This window comes from Convolutriloba macropyga, chromosome 15, assembly GCF_964194025.1.
Source record: "Convolutriloba macropyga chromosome 15, txConMacr16.3, whole genome shotgun sequence".
Lineage (NCBI taxonomy): Eukaryota > Metazoa > Xenacoelomorpha > Acoela > Convolutidae > Convolutriloba > Convolutriloba macropyga.
Genome location: NC_134482.1, coordinates 40,533,404 through 40,551,967, shown reverse-complemented (window position 1 = coordinate 40,551,967; position 18,564 = coordinate 40,533,404). Strand labels below are relative to the sequence as shown.

The 18,564-nt window shown below is 36.3% G+C and overlaps 2 protein-coding genes across 2 annotated transcripts in view; one reads left to right on the top strand and one right to left on the bottom strand.

Annotated features, from left to right (window-relative positions):
• LOC142354192 (uncharacterized) overlaps nucleotides 1-61 on the bottom strand; it is a 4,709-nt gene extending 4,648 nt beyond the window's left edge. The window contains exon 1 of the mRNA XM_075406449.1: nucleotides 39-61. Coding sequence (XP_075262564.1) covers nucleotides 39-61 — 23 coding nt within the window. The remainder of the gene's footprint in view (nucleotides 1-38) is intronic.
• A 76-nt stretch (nucleotides 62-137) lies between these two features.
• LOC142354349 (uncharacterized) lies at nucleotides 138-18,310 on the top strand. Its single transcript, XM_075406622.1, has 3 exons — nucleotides 138-334; nucleotides 3,599-3,804; nucleotides 17,751-18,310. Exons 1-3 carry the CDS (start codon nucleotides 160-162, stop codon nucleotides 17,817-17,819), a joined length of 450 nt encoding a protein of 149 aa, XP_075262737.1. The 5' UTR covers nucleotides 138-159; the 3' UTR covers nucleotides 17,820-18,310.
• The last annotated feature ends 254 nt before the right edge of the window (nucleotides 18,311-18,564 follow it).

Genomic DNA, 18,564 nt, shown 5'->3' with positions numbered 1-18,564 from the left:
AGAAAAATTCAATACAAAATTTCTTTTAATAATATTACCATAGAATTTCAACAAATTTCATTGTTACAGAAGTACGTGTCAATTTGGTTGTTGGCTGTTAACTTATTTTCCAGTAAAATTGTTCCCTTTTCAGGAAAATTCTGCTCAGTGCGAGAACTGATGCGAGATGACGAAGTGATAGGAGGAGATGGATCTGACGAACTGGGTCTAGGTGGACCAGGTGGAGGCGGAGGAGGTGGAATACACGCAGAGACAGTGACCAATGTGACCGAACAGGAGGTCTTGTCTAGTACTTCATCCGCCACGAAGCAAAGCGGAACTGTATCCGTCAAAAGTCAGTTTCATGTATAAAATCTTTTATTATTTTTTAAAATATTGTTGGCCACAGCGCCTGAAAAATTATCCCAGCACAAATGATCTGGTTAATCTGAAGCTGTAAAATTTTGAAAAAGTTCTGGAGAAAGCCGAAATGTTAAAGGTAATTATTCCCAGGTTGAGGTCCCAAACATGCAGATGTGACCTTTGGTCAAGCTGTCATCGATAGCTCATCGGGGTAGTTTGGGTTTTCAAAGCAAGGAGAAACGAATCGAGGACAGGAAGTGTGCAACATTGTTAAACCGTACATGACTCCAGTACTGGGCCAGTATAAATGCAGTTCCTCGTCATTATTTAATCATAGAATGATTCATGTCACTTTTTTGACTCTCCAGACTTGCGTTCAGTTTGATTTTACAATGGTCAGGCTTGGGCCAAGTGAAAAAATAAAGTTCCGTACGGGGGTCGAACCCTTTATCCCCCTCTCTTTATACGTTTGTTCTCCTTTCTGCGTCACCATGAATATTAAAAGTCTGTCTTTTGCGCCGTTAATATACGCTTGAAAGAAGAAATTTCAAGCGAGCAAATTTTATTACATGGGAGACTTGCTTTTACAATCGCCCAGTAATAATTTACACTTCGAGTTCAGTACGGGAACTAAACAGTTTTTATAAGATTTCATGCCTTTTGCGCACAGCAGCGACATTTCTTTGCGTCCTTTTTTCCGTTAAAAAAGCCCTGCGTCACCAAAAATGAAAATGTTTTTCCACCGTTCTCGTAAATAACATCATTGCATCCCGCGTTTAAGTGTGCCTGCTCGGGCAGAAAGGTAAGAAAATCTAATTGGTGAATAATCAAATAAAAGTTACTAGGATTATTGATTAGAGATTAAAAAGACCAATTCCTGAGGATTACTTACTCACTTCCGAACTCATGAAAAAAATTGGCATATAGAAGTTTTTTAGCGGAAAACATTGACAAATAACGAATTCAAAGTATACGAACTTCGAAAACAAGAAACCTACATGTATTATACGAGGACTACACTGACAAGATTTTGTCATTCTTTCTCGGGCAAGAACAAAAATTTCCAACCACAGAAGTACTGAAAAATATTCCCAGTTTTGAAGCACTCAATTAACTCGATACTTTTGGAAGCTTTCAAAACTTCCGGAGTTCAAATTCCTGCCACGGCGTCGGAAAAAACATTGACAAATGGGAGTGCATAAAGCCGCCAAAAAACTTTAACCAGCAAACTGCAGGACAACTAGCGAAAACCGTTCAGTTTTTTGAAACGAGCAGAAAATTAGTTTTTAAAATTCATTTAATTCGGAGTGGTTGGGAATTTGAGAGTATGTTAGCTGTAGAATCAGTACCCCAGTCGAGAGATACATTAATTTTGGGCAAAAAATGATTATGTGTTACCCTCAGTAAGAGTGCAGGTTTGCTGTAAAATTCTTTTTAGAGTGATCGGAAGGCTAACAAAAGTGACCATTTACGATATTCGCCATGTAAAAATTTAATCACTAAAAACGTTAGGCTATCGCTACGCAAAACGTACTATCAACGTTTTTGAACGTTTTTGTAATTTAAAACTGCATTTTTCATCAAAACTTTCAGACGGTTATTTTGCAAGATCTTGCAGGATTAATGCAAGATAGACGTCCGGATCTTGCATCTCGAAAGATAAACGTTATTTGCACGAGTCTTGCAATATCTTGCAAGATAAACATTATTTGCAAGAATCTTGCAAGATTACAAGGTAACCGTTGGCGTTGGTCGTGGGTGTCATACATTTTGCAATATGCCAGAGCTCTGCAAGGCAAAATTCTAGAATGCCAGATGGTGCAACATCAGAATGAAAATTTCCAAAACTTAAACGTACGATCTTCAGGCAAGCTGTCTTGTCTGTTCAATTGACAGTCATTTTGAACATCTGATTTACTTGAACCGCAGTTTTTGTATGGCACATTTCCAAGCAGCTCCATCAGTGTTACGAGACGTATGCGTCAAACTTGGATCAAGATTACGGCACACGGCAGTGCACCGTTAAATTGCAAAGATTATTTTTAAAAAAATATATTTTAGAAGAATTTTTAATTAAATCACTTAGTTTTTTAAGAGAATGTAATCAGTCGATTTTAATTAATTAATTATCGCAGTCATATAACCAAATGTTTCTAATCTCCGGGCATGGGACAAATATCTACATGCTCGATAATTGAGAAAACTTGAAAAAAAAACTGATTTGTTTACAGTCAAGTGGGTGTTATGATGGGTGAATGGCAACAATTAATCCAATTTTCATAAAACATTAATTCCGAAAAAATCTATTAATTTTTTTTTGAAATTCCAAATTTTGAAGATCGCAAATGATGCTGATAGCAGGGTTTCTTAGAAGATCCCATTATTTTGAATCCCACCCATTATTTTGAATCCCACCTTATTTTGAGTACCAACAAAATGACTAATCAGAGTCTTGGTTGTTGAATCGGTGTGTTGCTGGGCCTCGAGAACGACTTCCGTTTCCGTTTTTACCACTATTTACAAAAAAACAATTTTGTGTTAAAATGAGAAAAAAGTAATTTTTCTCTGTTTTGCGTGTTAACAAGAGCATTAAGCAAAAGAATTTGTTCAGCGGAATTGTTTTAGTATACATTCATAAGTTATAATTGAATAGTCAAATTTTCACATTGTGATATAAGCACGAGGTATTCATCAATTGGTTTTTCTTAGTCGTTAATAAAAATTTGAAAGTCTTTTATGCAAGAATCTGTCGACATGTTTTTTTTTTATTTTAGCCTAATTAACATATTAAATATGTAATATGGAAATCAATAACGAGTGCAAGTATATGTATTCTTGTTCATGTTCTTGCGCATGTTTTGTTTAGGGAAAGTGGGCCAAAGACTGATTTTTTAGCCGGTATGATTATTTTGAAGAACTTAACATTTTCGATTGAGAGATTCCCTCGAAAGTCTGATTTAGATATTTAGTTTATACGAATAAGATTTATTGGTGACAACTGTTCCTCGTTGTCAATCAAAATGTTTCATATTTGGTTTGATTTCTTCAATATGCAGCACCCGTCACATGATGGCAACCAAAAAGAATGACAGAAACGGCAGGGGTACTGATGGGTCCTGATATAATAATTTTAATGTTTTCCAAACATTTTTTTTGCCAAAATTTCTTTCCCATGAAACGACCATTTTGACTTGTTCTGACACTGTCTTTTTGATAGTATGCGCAACCTAAAATTGACGGGTCTTTTTTAATGCAGCTGGGAGCACCCGGCACACGATGGGAACGAAAAGGAAGTCGAGGAACGGAGGGGGTCACGGAGGGAAGCATTCCGTTGGACAAGAGAGTGTGTCTCTGAGAGTGGAAAATGTTGTGGACTGGGATGTTGTCATGAACATGTACAAAGACATGCAGCATATGGATGACGATGCCCTGGAGGACAGCAGACACCAAAGTGATCATAAGGTAAAAAAAATATCTAACAAATTTATAAACAAACAAATTATTGGATATTTTTTTAAATAAATAGAGTTCTACATTAATTATCCGTGCTAGAAAGAGGGAATATACTGATCCAACATGCACATGTTATATAATTTGAAAATATTCCAAATCAACTATTTTCAATTGATTTTTTAATGATTTATAGAAGATGAAATTATTCACGTTTATGAATGTTTTTGGATGATGGGATATAAGGCTAAAACTCAATTAGACGAACACATTTTGTTTAGCTATAAGGCCGAAATTTTAAGTTGTAGTTTTGTAGACATTAAGTGAGCACAAATTAAAACACTTAAAAGCGGTATTTCAAACTCTACTTAACGCTATAAGGTACTCAATTGAACCTAACAAATGTATCTACGAAATAACAGATTACAAAAATAGTCACTTTTTTCAAAGCTATTGAGCAATTGCAGCTTTTCATTTTCCGTTCACTCAGCATTTACGTTTTTCTACATTTTCGCTACACCCCATAACTGTAAGCTAATAAGGTTGAATCAATATTTATATTTTATGATGTTCTTCTCTTTTGCCCTCTAATTTCTTACCAAATACGTTTGCCCGAGTGTTACTGAAGGGCAAATAAAATTTCCAAAAAGGTTACATTTTATATGCGCTTTGTAAACTCATTTTTATGAAGAAGCAACTGTTAGAGAGTTTTAGTACATTAAAGCGCCCAGTGGATTTTTTTGTGTTGGATTTTAGGTGTTTTAATTGGCATTTGGCTGATGCCCCCAAAACATTAGTTCAAAATTTTTGCCTTGTTGGGTTATGGACTTCCGCGAGCGGAATAAAAAGCGTTTTTAACTAAGTAAAAGAATTAATTTCTCATAAAATGATATTCTACAGTAGAATTTAGAGATTTACAGGAGAGACCTGATTATTAGATCAAGATGGTGATTTGAATTTGAGGATGAAAAAGGACTCAAAAATCAGCTGTATATATACCCATTATCAGTGTGAAAAAGTAAGATACAAAACTAATCTTAGCACCGTGATTTATAGTGGGGTTTGCAAGGGTTACCCAATATGGTTTGCTCCTGCAAATCAGTCGCAATGGGAACCATAAATGGAATGCATTTGCACTTTTCTAAGAATTCATTCACACTTCCGGAGATATCATCATCATATAATACATGCTGGGAAGATTTTACATCACTTAATCTAACTCTAATAATAGTTATCTAGATTCACCAATTTGAACCGAATATTGATTCTCAGCACCATTTCCTGACGATTCATTTATATAATTTTTTTGATCGAAGTCATATTGCTTGTCTTTCTAATCTGGTAAGTCAAACTTTCTTTCTAATTTCCACTAAGTTTAAGACTATAGTTTGATTGATATTCTAACACCCCCACTCAGACTTGAGCTGATTGCGTAGAGTGTGTTCCCATTAAAACTGCTCTGAATGTTTCCCCTTTCGAAACGGGTAAGGACTTTGTGAAGATGTCCGCTGCCATTTTGTCTGTAGGGACGTAATGAATTGAAATAGTCCTATCCTCGGTCTTGTCCCGGATGAAGTGAAACTTTGTTTCGATGTGCTCGCTCCTTTTGTGCATGACTGGGTTTTGGCAGAGTCTGATACAACTTTGGTTGCTATTGGACGTTTTTGTTGGATGCCAAAATCCTCTAGAAGTTGTTTCAGGTAGAGTGCTTCCTGAAGTGCTGCTGCCATGCCCTGATATTCTGCTTCTGATGAAGAAAGAGCAACTGTGACCTGCTTCTTGACACCCCAGCTGAGTGCTGCGCCACGTCCGTTGAGCTTGACGTAATAGCCCGTTGTTGATTTTCTGTCGTTCTCGTCTCCAGACCAGTCTGCATCACTTTCCCCCACTAAATCATAACTAGCCTCTTTTGTATAAGTAAGTTTTAAACCTTTTGAAGCTTGAAGATATCGCAGAAGTCGTTTTCCGCACATCCAGTGTTGATTGGTAGGTGCATTCATGTGTCTGGACAGAATGTTGACTGTGAACATGATGTCTGGCCTCGTCTGTTTGGCCAGATACAGAAGTGATCCAACCAAGCTTCTGAAGATGCTCTGGTCCACTTCTTTGTCTCCGTTCTGTGCTGTCTGAAGTTTCAAATTCAAATCAGCTGGAGTTCTTGAGGGTTTTTATTGATCCATTTGAAACCGTTCAAGCATTGTTTCTATGTAGCGTTCTTGATCGACTGTGACTTTGCCCTCTTCTCGTCTGATTCTTAGACCCAGAAACCAGTGTAGTCTCCTTCTGTCTTCCATGTGAAAGGTTGCTTCTAGTGCCTTCTTGACATCAGAGACCACTGTCATACTTCTTGATGCTACTATGATGTCGTCAACCCAGACCAAGATGAAGGTGTGATCCTCTGCCTCTGATCTTGCATACAAGCAGTGATCGTTCCTGCTTCTGGTGAACCCCTGCCTCAGTAGGAAGTTTGCCAACACTTTCTACCAGTTGTTAGCAGCCTGTTTCAAACCATAAATTGATTTATTTAGTCGACATACTAAGTTCTCCCCATCTGATCCGCGTTTTACAAACTCCTATGGCTGTTCCAGATACACTTCTTCCTCGATTGGTGAGGGCAAGAAAGCAGTCTTGACATCAAATTGGTGCATCACATGGCCCTGCTTCGCTGATAACTGAAGTAGAATCCTGAATGTCTCTGGCTTACAGGTAGGCGCAAAGGTCTCAAAGTAGTCCAGTCCTTCCACTTGTTTGAAGCCTTTCGCCACATAGCGCGCTTTGTATTTGTCCACTTGACCACTGGGTCCCAATTTCACTTTGTAGACCCATTTGCCCGGTATGACGTCCCTGTCTGTGGGTGGTCTCACTAGGTTCCAAGTCTCGTTGTCTTGGAGTGCCTTGACTTTGCCCGGTGCCACTGGTCCCAATCGTCACCTTGCTTGGCTTCGTAGACTGTTTTGGGTTCCACATAGTCGCCCTCAGTCACAGCAGGATGGGTCCTGACTTCTCCAAAAAATTGCGGAACATTCCTTGCTCGTGTCTCTCGTCTGGGCTCTGCTCTGTCCGCGTGTTCCAGTGCATCTTCATTGAAGCCAACTGTCTCTAACTGTGAGAAGTTTTCTGTGTCACTGTCTTCCAGTGACTCTGAGTCTCTGTCACTCCCTCTTGTTGCAGTAGATCCTTCATCTAGTGCTGTGTCTCCAACATCCGAGGCCTCTTGTCTCAGTGTTCTGTCTTGAGTATTCACGCTCCCTGCGTCATGCCACTCCTCCTTTATTGCAGTAGATGTGTCCTGTCGTTTTCTGTTTTCATCGTCTTGATGACCATCATCTGGGTGCCAGATTCCCAGTTCCGACCCACAATCAGGGTGGGTCAGCCGTTTCTTTGTTGTCAGACATTGAGCCCACTTCAGACTCCTTGATGATCACATCTCGAACTGCCATCACCTTGCGTGTGTTGGGTATGTACACCAGGTATCCGTTTTCTCCTTCAGTGTAACCCACAAACTTTCCTTCCAGTGCCTTGGGTTCAAGTTTGCTGACTTCTCTGTCCCTCTTCCTCATGAAGACTGTGAAACCAAAAATAGATAATTTACTAATTGGAAGCTTAGGTTTTATACCTCTCATCAGCTCTGCTGGGCTTTTTTCTTCTCCTCGTCTCACAACCAATTTTCTGATCCTTGCTGCGTGAAGAATTGCTGCTCCCCACATCATCTTGGAAAGTCCTGAGTTAAAGAGAAAACATCTTGCCATCTCCAGCAGTGTCCTGTTGCACCTCTCAGCTAGCCTATTCTGTTGTGGCGTCTCTGGTATGGTCTTCTCCTGTAGAATGCCTGCATCGAAACAGTAAGTCTTGAACTGCTCTGAGAGAAACTCCTTCGCATTGTCTTGCCTCAGCTTCTTGGGCGTCCCCACACTGAGAACAAATTTCTTCAGGCTGGCCAGTGCTTCACTCTTTGCCTTAAGCAAGGCCACAAACACAAACTTCGTGTACTGGTCGGCAAACACAATGCAGAACCGGAACCCTGACAGTGTTTTTACTCTGAAAGGTCACATCACGTCTGTGAACACCCTCTCCAGCTTCTCTTCTGCTTGGGTCTCTGCCACTCTTGGTACTGGAGTTTTTGTGATCTTGGCCAATGCACACACATTGCATACATCATCGAGTTCCCCCACTGTCTCTGGTGCATTCCTGGTCACATCTGCTTGATTCAAATGACCCAATCGTCTGTGCCACCTCCTTGCACTGTCAAGTTTCACGCTGTTGGAACTCATCTTGAATTCTAGAACGCTGCAGGGTAAGTAAAACAATTTTTTTCTTGTGTTAGTTTTACCCGAGTTTCCTTCTGGAGTTTCATGCAGCTGTTTCCTCTCTCGAAAGTGAAGCTATGTCCCCACTCCGTGCATCTCGCGACTGATAGGAGGTTTGAAGAACAGTCCGGCACACACAGAACATTTTTGAGTTCGCATTGGAATTCCCTTTTGTTTGAGGGTATGCTGATCCTCACACAGCCTCTGCCCACCACTCTGGAAGCCTCTCCGTTGGGATTTCTGACCACTGATTGAATGGGCACAAAGTCCAGGAACGCATCGATGTTCGTCACTATGTGATCTGTACAACCACTGTCCACTAGCATGCCTGCTGTCTTCCACTGGGTAAGAGCTGCCCAGCATTCCTCGTCTGGTGTAGCCAATGTTGGACCCATTGCCACTGACTCATGTTTGCCTCCATCTCTTTGTCTCTTGCATGCCCTGTTTAGGTGACCCTTCTCACCACACTTGCTGCATTGTGCTGTCTCCTTCTTCCTGCAGTCTTTGGCAAAGTGTCCAGGGATCCCACACACAAAGCAGTTTCCTTTCTTGGGTTCCTTCTTGAAGTCACGCTTCACTGCCAGTGCCACTGAACCACTATATCCCTTGTGTCTCTGCACCGTGCTCTCATGAAAGTTCTGCAGCCTTTTCCTCAACTCTGAGAAGTTCGTTGCCGGGCTGAAACTTTCCTGTAAAACAAAACTTTCAAACCTCATTGGCAGACCATTGAGGACCAAGGCGTTGAAGAGGGTCTCTGAGACTGCTTCCCCTGCTTCTTGTAGCCTTGTGAGCAACTCCTGTCCTCTGATGAAGAAGCTGTCCAAATCCTCAGAATCCTCGAGCTGCAGTCTAGCAAGCTGCGCCACTAAAATCACCACTGTCGGCGTCTCCACACTCTGAAATCTCTCTTGCAAAAGCTTCCAAGCCTTTGCTCCGTCTCCAATGCCATCATCTCCCACACAGTCATGTCTCATCAGCATGAGGGTTGTTGCATCTAGAGTCAGTGCCAGATGGCACAACACATTGTTCCGCTTCTCCTTGATGTCTGCAACTTCCTTCTCATATGCATCCTTCAGCACCTTGTGGTTCTTCTTCTCATCATTGGTTGCCCCATTGGCCAGTGGCGCAGGCTCATTGGGTTGCTGCTCTGTCCCCAGTAATGATTTGTAGAGTCCCCTCGTCTGCATCATCGCCACAAATCTTGTGCTCCAGATTGGAAAGTCCTGTGCCTTTCCTGTGTAGGTCAGCAGCTTCACTGTCTGTTGATCTATTGAAGTTTGAGCAGGCAAAACAGTTGTGAAAAGAAAAAGTACTAAACAGAAAAGGATTATGACTGCCAACAACAAATTGGTTTGGTTTTGGAAATCAATTTTATGACATAGAAAATTGCTGGGCCCATAACCGGTTGGGTTATGGACTTTCGCAAACGGAATAAAAAGCGTTTTTAACTAAGTAAAAGAATTAATTTCTCAAAAATGAGAGAATAAAAAAATGATATTTTACAGTAGAATTTAGAGATTTACAGGAGAGAAGTGATTATTAGATCAAGATGGTGATTTAAATTTGGGGATGAAAAAGGACTCAAAAATCAGCTGTATATATACCCATTATCAGTGTGAAAAAGTAAGATACAAAACTAATCTTAGCACCGTGATTTATAGTGGGGTTTGCAAGGGTTACCCAATATGGTTTGCTCCTGCAAATCAGTCGCAATGGGAACCATAAATGGAATGCATTTGCACTTTTCTAAGAATTCATTCACACTTCCGGAGATATCATCATCATATAATACATGCTGGGAAGATTTTACATCACTTAATCTAACTCTAATAATAGTTATCTAGATTCACCAATTTGAACCGAATATTGATTCTCAGCACCATTTCCTGACGATTCATTTATATAATTTTTTTGATCGAAGTCATATTGCTTGTCTTTCTAATCTGGTAAGTCAAACTTTCTTTCTAATTCTCATTAAGTTTAAGGCTATAGTTTGATTGATATTCTAACATGAAGAAGCAACTGTTAGAGAGTTTTAGTACATTAAAGCGCCCAGTGGATTTTTTTGTGTTGGATTTTAGGTGTTTTAATTGGCATTTGGCTGATGCTCCCAAAACATTAGTTCAAAACTTTTGCCTAGTGGCTACAAAAATGGTTTTCACCTAATATCCAATTTCTACCCAGTATCTCGTGCCCCATGCTTTGATTACTGTTCCGACCCAACTTGTGGGGGAGGAACTATATACTCAAATGGGTTTTTTTGTTCAGTCAATTTTGACCGATAGATATATTCATCGCAGAGAAATGTGAGTGGTATCATTGAAAAGCTGGTCCAGCGTAGAATTCAAAATTTAAAAGATTTTTGTGATTATCGTTTTTTTCGAGGAGTTATCGAGGATTGAAGTTTTGTGTGAACACGGGATTTTTGTTCACTTTTAGTTTGATTTTTCTTCAAACAAAATTAGAATTTCAAACTTAAACTTCTTGCCAAAAATTGAACCAAGTTTGTGTTCCTAATAGACTAAGGGCGATAAAAAGACTAGTTCTGGTCTCATAGGGAGGTTCAATATAAAAAAATCAAATTCTATTAGAGAGCTCTTTTTTATATAACTTTTCTACTTTTTTTTTGAAGTCACCTACAGACAAGTCACTTTTGAAATCGAGGTTCTGTTAGTGACAAATCTTGTTTACACTCAAACGAAGCCTAGTGAACAAAAAATTGTTTTCAAGGAATTGCTCATGCTATTTTTGTCTTCGACTCTGAGTTTTCTTAATGTTAAAAGAGATTTCGAGTTTCTTTTGACGTTTTACTTATTTTTTTTGGAGCCTTATGGCATAAAATCATAGACTAACAGTGCACTATGTTCCATAATGAGATTTAAGTGAACTTATCTAGTGCTTTGTGAGGACAGCTAATAGCTGTTGAGACTTTAAAAATAATTTTTCAAAAAGTTTTTTTGAACATTAACCAATCGTAAATCTCTTATCATGAACTGTAAGTAATTCTCTGCGATGACAGCACCCTCGTCCGTCCTACTGTAAGCAAATTTGATCTGGCTAGCAATTTTATCTTCTAATATTTAGTTATATGACTTCAATGATACACGATTTCAAAAAATTTTAATTTTTTTTTGGATATTTCCGTATTATTCGATACTTTTGAAATTTTATTACATCATCCTAAATTTGACACCTCTTATTGGCTTATAGAAAACCTTCAGTGGATCAAAGATAAAAATTTCAGAGAAAAGCTTACGGTTTAAATGGCATCGACCTTTTTCTCGCACTTTTTTCCTGAATTTCTGGTTTTTGCCTGTTTTTATTGTTGTTGTTTTCTTAATGATAAGACTTGTTGTGATGTCATATTGATCACCTATGCATGACAAACATCCCAATACTCCCATTGGAGCATATATGAGGGTATTTATTGACTTCCGTCGAAATCTATAGAATTTAATGTCTGTTAAGAAATTAAAGATAATTGTTTGAAAGTTTACTTGAACATTAACCGATCGCAAAGTTTTCCTGAACTGTTATTCAGCCACAGTTTTAAAAGGAATTTTTTAAAATTTTTAGTCCGGCTTAAAATACTCTGGTTAGCCGCTTCATTTTCTACCTATTAGTTTTTAAACTTCAATGGCATTAATTTTCTTCTATACTTTTCGAATTTTCGGGCATTTTTTCTTATTTTTGGAGCTTTTGAAATCTTATCACCTTATCCTATTACTGATAGTTCCCATTGATTTAGGGAAGACGTTCACTGGACCATAGATAAAGTTTTCAGAGAAGAACTCATGATTAAAATTTCTTCGACAATTTCTTCTTGCACTTTTCTACTGATTTTTTAGTTTTTGCCTGTATTTGTTGTTGTTTTCATCGTCAATAACATATTATAACATCTTATTGTTGAAATATGAATTCCAAGCAATTTTTTTGTCTCATAGAAAAAAAATTTCTCGTTTTTAGTGGATTTCGTTGAAAGCGTATGAATTAAAGGGCGTTGATGCTACGAGTTTTCTCAAAAATTTCGTGGCTCTAATGTGTTTGTTCATGTTTGATTTTTTGAAATTATATTGATAAAAAAGAAGAGTTCTATTTTTATTAAAAAATTATTTGAACATAGAAAAGTTTTTGGTGAAAAGTTCATTTTTTAATGCCTTCGACACTTTTCTCGCTCATTTTTTTTTCTTGAAATTGCTGTTTTTGCATGTTTTTGTTCCTTAGGTAGCCGTAAATTGCTGACAAGTTTGTAATTGAGGATTGAAATAATGATGTTACCCGAAGCAGTCGGTTCGTAACCTTTAGTCTTAAAGTTTATGATATACATTTTCATATAATTTTCAAACTTTTTAGCTTTTGTTGTTCTTTTTGTCAAATTGTAACTTCTTTTCATCAATGAGAGGTCGCATCCAATTTCTTGTGTTTCAAAAAATAACCTATCTTTTGATATTATTTGTCATCGATGCTTTGTTTTTTGGACAAAATGCGTTTTTATAAACGTTTTTGAGTGCTCATTTTTTGCGTTTCTTTTTCTCTTCTTTCAGAACAATCGCGTAGAATCCCAATGGTTTTCAAATGTGGCCCAAATCAACTTATTTAATCGCTCAAAATAATTTCTTCAACTGAATTATTAGAAATAAGAATTCAATTAAAAATACATAATAATCAGATAATAGCTAATGATTTTAATGTTAGCAATAGTTTGTGTTTTCGGAAATCGTTTGAAATTTTTTAAGTTTTTCTTCGGTTCGTTTCTGTAGTCAAATATCTCTAGGACTTTGCAAACATACACGATTATTTTTTTTTGCAATAGAAAATTATTTTTTGAGAGCTAACAAAAGTTTTTAAGTGTCCAGGTCCTATCTTTGTTGTCAGGTACACTTTATAAAACGCAATTTGTAAGTTTGAAAATGCAGACAGTACTTAGAAGTCAACTTCTGGTTATGCACATGAAATTTACAAAAATTTTACCACCTGACGCTGTAGCTTGCGCCAAAATTAAACGATACGTATCTTAATCTATTTAAGGAGAACCCGAAAACTGTTTAGCTGTTAATTGAGCGAAACAGTCAAAGGGATTCTATCCTGTCTTTTTCTCTATTTTTTTGTACAATTTTTGATTAAATAAATTATGCTACCAGGAACCGTAGGGATGGGCAGTTTTCGCAAGCATTCGTTAACTACTTAAATGTCACAACTATTACTCGTTCTCTTGAATGAGTTTCCCGTAGAAATGAATATCTGAAACGTGTTTGCAGATATATAATGTTTTGTATTAATTGTCTTCGCTAAAATGCAATAGCATGCTAGGCTTTAGAAACTTTTACAATTGCAGTAAAACGCATAAACCGTGTCGATTATGGAAACGAAAACAAAAGTTGCATCTTTTCCGTTTGTACCCCTCCCAGAATAGTTGTGCATATTATTAACACCCCAGACGCATGTGGCATATTTTTACATATATGAGAACAAGGCAGCTCGTTAATGTGCGTTCGCACATGATTTTCCGACCCTAGCTTATCAACATTCTTTACTTAATTGTCAAGAACATGACGATATAACAAAAATAGTTATTTGAGGTTAAAACAATCGTTACACAATCTAACCACTAATTGAATTGCATAATGCCATGCATCAGTACAGCGCTCACTAGATCTGTCACTAAAAAATACGAGAATAAAACAAACAACAAAATAAGCAAAAAAAATTCACGGCAAAAACTCAATATCTAAATTTAAAAGCACCTAGTAATAACGTCAAAACACAATCAGATGAAACCTTAACAACACAAATTTACTTTTTTCTAACTGTAAAGCAGATAGAAGTTTTCCTTAATGAGACTAGGCGACAAGTCGACAAAGAGAAGAAATAATGAGGCGAAATTCAAAAATCAATCAATATTTTTTAAACCAAATAATGCCAAAGTCTTAAATATCAATACCTTACAACGAGAAAATTCTTGATAAAGTTACTAAAAAGTCATTATGAAGCCAATTGGACCTGTCTTTGATTAGACTAAGCCCCAGAAACGGACTACAGATGCAGAAAAACTCAAAAAAACTACAAACGATTTTCGAAAACACAATTTATTGATAGCATTTAAGTCAATTGCTATTATCTGAAAATTGTGTAGTTTCAATTCAAAAGTTATTTCTACTATTTTGGCTAAAGGATTTGTACAGAGATACTTAATAAGTTAACTGGGCCACATTTGAAAACCATTGGGATCTGTTATTACGCGATTGTGTTGAAAGAAGAGAAAAAGAAACAGAAAACTCACCACTCAAAAAACGTTTATAAACACGCATATTGTACAACAAACAAAACGTCAGTGACAAATCAAATATGTAGATATGTTATTTTTTGAAATACAAGAAATTGGACTGGACCTCTTAATTGTGAAAATAAGTAACAAGTTGACGAAAATAAGAAACAAAAACTGAAAAGTTTGAAAAAAAATTGGAAATGTATATCATAATTTTTAAGACTACACAATTTAAACTGAATGCTTTGGGTAGCATCATTCCATTAATTTTCATTTACAAGCTTATGCGACCGGTCAGCAATGTACGACTACCTAAAGAACAAAGAATCAGGAAAAAACCCAAATTCAAGAAAAAATTTGAGCGAGAAAAGTGTCGAAGGCCTTAAGAAGTAAATTTTTCAAAAAAAATTTTTTTCTAAATTCAATTAATTTTTTAACAGCAACGGGATTCTGTTTATAACAATAGAACTTCAAAAAATCAACAAATATGAACAAATATATTAGAACCATGAAATTTTTGAGAAAACTTGTAGTATCAACGCCATAAAATTCAACAGCTTTGAACGGAGCTCAGTAAATGCGCTAAATTGACGAGACGACAAGGTCGTTTGGCATTGGTATTACACCAATAAACTATTACAACACGTCATTGGCTATGAAAACAACAACAAATACAGGCAAAAACAAAAAAACTCAGTAGAGAAGTGCCTGAACTGTCGAAGCATTTTTAATCAAAAGCTCTGCTCTGAAAACTTTATGTATGATTCGTTAAACGTTTTCCCTAAACCAATGTGAAGTATCAGCATTAGCATAATGTGATAAGCTTTCAAAAGGAACCAAAAATAAGAAAAAGTATTCAAAAATTAAAAAATTATGAAAACCCGTTTCATTGAAGTCTAAAAACTATTAGGTAGATGAAACCGGAAACCAGATTATTTTTGTATGCACTAGAAAAAAAGGGGGTCCCTTTAATTTTGACACTGACTAGCAATTCACGAAAAAAATTTTGAGATTGGACCCGATGTTAGGAAAAGTTTAAACGTTTTTCAAAAATTTATTTTTAAGGACTTAACAGCCAAAAAAACCAAAGGTTTTCAACAGAAGACAATAAAGACACTACAATATGCCCCAACGGGAGGAAAAAAAGTGCTTATGCAAATTCAATCAATAAAGCATCTCAAAAGGTCTTATGACTAAAAAAACAACAATAACTTGGAACTTTTTTTAAGCCAATGGAGGCTATCAAAAATTGGATAAGGTGATAAGAGTTCAAATGTAACCAATAATACGAAAATATCCAAAAATCTAAAAAATAATTTTTGAAATCTTGTCATTGAAGTCATAGAACCAATATTTAGACGATAAAACCTCTAACAAGATTAATTTTGGTTGCAGTAGAAAAAAGGGGTCCTGTCATTTTGAGACTGACTAACAGTTCACGAAAAAAAGTTTAAGTTTGGTTAAAGTCCAGAACATTTTTTCGAAAAATTATTTTCAATGTCTTAACAGCCATTAAATCAATAGCTTTCGACGGAAGTCAATAAATACACTTAATTATTACCCGATCTGAGATCAAAGAGCTTTTTCATTCATAGGTAATCAATAAGACATCACAATAAGTCTTATGATTATGAAAACAATTACAAAAACAGGCAAAAACCAAAAATTCAGAAGAAAAGTGCGAGAAGAAAGTGTCGAAGCCATTTAAACCAAAAAAATTTCTCTGCAAAGTTTATCAGTGATCCACTGAACGTATTTTCTAAGCCAATGGGAGCTATCAATATTAGGATAATGTGATATGAGTTCAAAAGTAAACATTAATAAGAAAATAACCACAAAAACAAAAAAATGAGATCTTGTGTCATTGAAGTTATGTATCCAATAGTAAGTAGATGAAACCGCTGATCAGTTAAACACTGATTGCAGTAGGAATGACGAGGTTCCTGTCATTACTGAGACTGACTAAAAACTACGAAAATAAGTTTATGATTGGTTAATGTTCAAAAAAAGTTTTCCAAAAATTTAATCTTAAAGTCTTAACAGCCAATAGCCGTCCACTAAAAGCACTAGATATGTTCACTTAATGCTCATTACGAAATATATTGCACCTTTAGTCAATGAGTTCATGCCATTGGACTCCAAAAAATTAGTAAATCTTCAAAAAAAAATCAAATTTTCATTTAAGTTACGAAAACTCAGTGTCGAAGCTAAAAAAAGAGCAATTCCTTGAAAACAACTGTTTATGTTCATTGGTCTTCATTCGACTGCTAATGATGTTTGTTGTTAACGGAGCTTCGATATGAAAAGTGACTGGTCTCTAGGTGACTTAAAAAACAAAAAAAAACTGAAAAGTTTTCTAAAAAAAGAGCTCTCAAACAGAACTCATTTTTTCTGAAAGTGAACTTCCCTATGAGACCAGAACTAGTCTTTTTTATTGCCTTCAGTCTATTAATAGCACACAATTGGTTTATTTTTGTGCTTGAAATATAAATTTGAAGTACTTTTTTCATAGAAAATATCTTACCAAATCATACCAAATATCCCGTGTTCACACAAAACTTCAAACCTCGATAACTCCTCGAAAACAACGAAATTCAAGGAGACTTAAACGGAAAAATTGCAACAGTTGATCAGTTGATCAAGGGCGATACGGCAAAACTGTTCCGTTTTCTCTATAACCATTTTCCAAACAGTCTTTAAAATATTTAATTGAAAAACTGTGCAACAAGCAAGAAGTTATCATGATACCTTTAGTAAGGACGCACAATATTTATACATACACGATCACGGATCTATTGACCCACGAACTTAAGCGAACAGAAATTGAGGACCTATTGCTAATAATGGTTTGAAAAAGTTATTTTGATCTATTCTGCCCCTTCCCCTTTTTAGTGTCTATATAACTTTCACGCCCGAGGCGCACGTGCCATTTTACATTGTACCGTGTCATACAACAACTCAGAATTTGTCAGTAGGTGACATAAAAACATTGGGGTGGGGGGGGGGTTTGGGGCAGAAGAATAGATTTATGCGTTCCTTGTTTCCCTGTAGGTTGTCATTTTGCATCACCATTTTAATAAATACAGTAATTATTAGTTGCATAATGATGACGATGATGATGATGATGATGGTGATGATGATGATGATGATGATGATGATGATGATGATGATGATGATGATGATGATGATGATGATGATGATGATGATGATGATGATGATGATGATGATGATGATGATGATGATGATGATGATGATGATGATGATGATGATGATGATGATGATGATGATGATGATGATGATGATGATGATGATGATGATGATGATGATGATGATGATGATGATGATGATGATGATGATGGAAAATTTGTTTCTTTGTTTATTTTTAGAATTACGATCTGGGCGGTTCCTTCAGCGCCACGAAAGCCATCGACAGCTCTTTTGGATTTACGACTTGAAGGACCTCATCTGCCGAGTATACTTACCTACTTGAGAAATTTCTTGCAATTTTTGTGGATGCTATACACTGAACTTGCTGGTTTGTTACGTTTTTTCAAGAACCGGTGAAACTGAAGTTTTCAAAGAATAGATGAAACGAAGGAACCGAATATACGAAAAAAATTATGAGCATTTCTCACATTTCAAATAGCAAACCTTTCTTGTAACTTTGTGTTCAACATCGTTTTTGCTCAACATTCTCAAGTAGGTATAAACGTGTCATAGAAAACTGAAAACAAATAATTTTAATCAGATATTTTTGAGTTAACAGATTTCAATCGTTTTATGTTTCTTTCGAAAAAGAATTGAAGAGATAGATATAATCTTAAATTTATGTATAATGTAAATGTATAATAATATTATGCTTTGTATATAGATATCAGTAACTATCTATCATCGTGGTTTTTGTACATAATAATTCTAATTTCAATCTTTGCTTTCAAATTCAGTTCCGTCAAGGAGTGTTGAGGAGGTAGTTTTCTATTTATATTTTGGCCTGGAATATATAAATTTTAAAATTCAATTTTGAGTAAGTAAAGCTGTTGGTAATCTCTATTTTCAATTTTCTTCCAAAAGTTGAAAAAAAACTACATTATCACCCAAATAGGGCTTGCTATTTAACCAAAATAGCACCAAATGATAAAATATTGGCTGAAGTTGACAATAAGTCTAAATTGGAAAAAAAGTACTGAATAGGATTGAAAT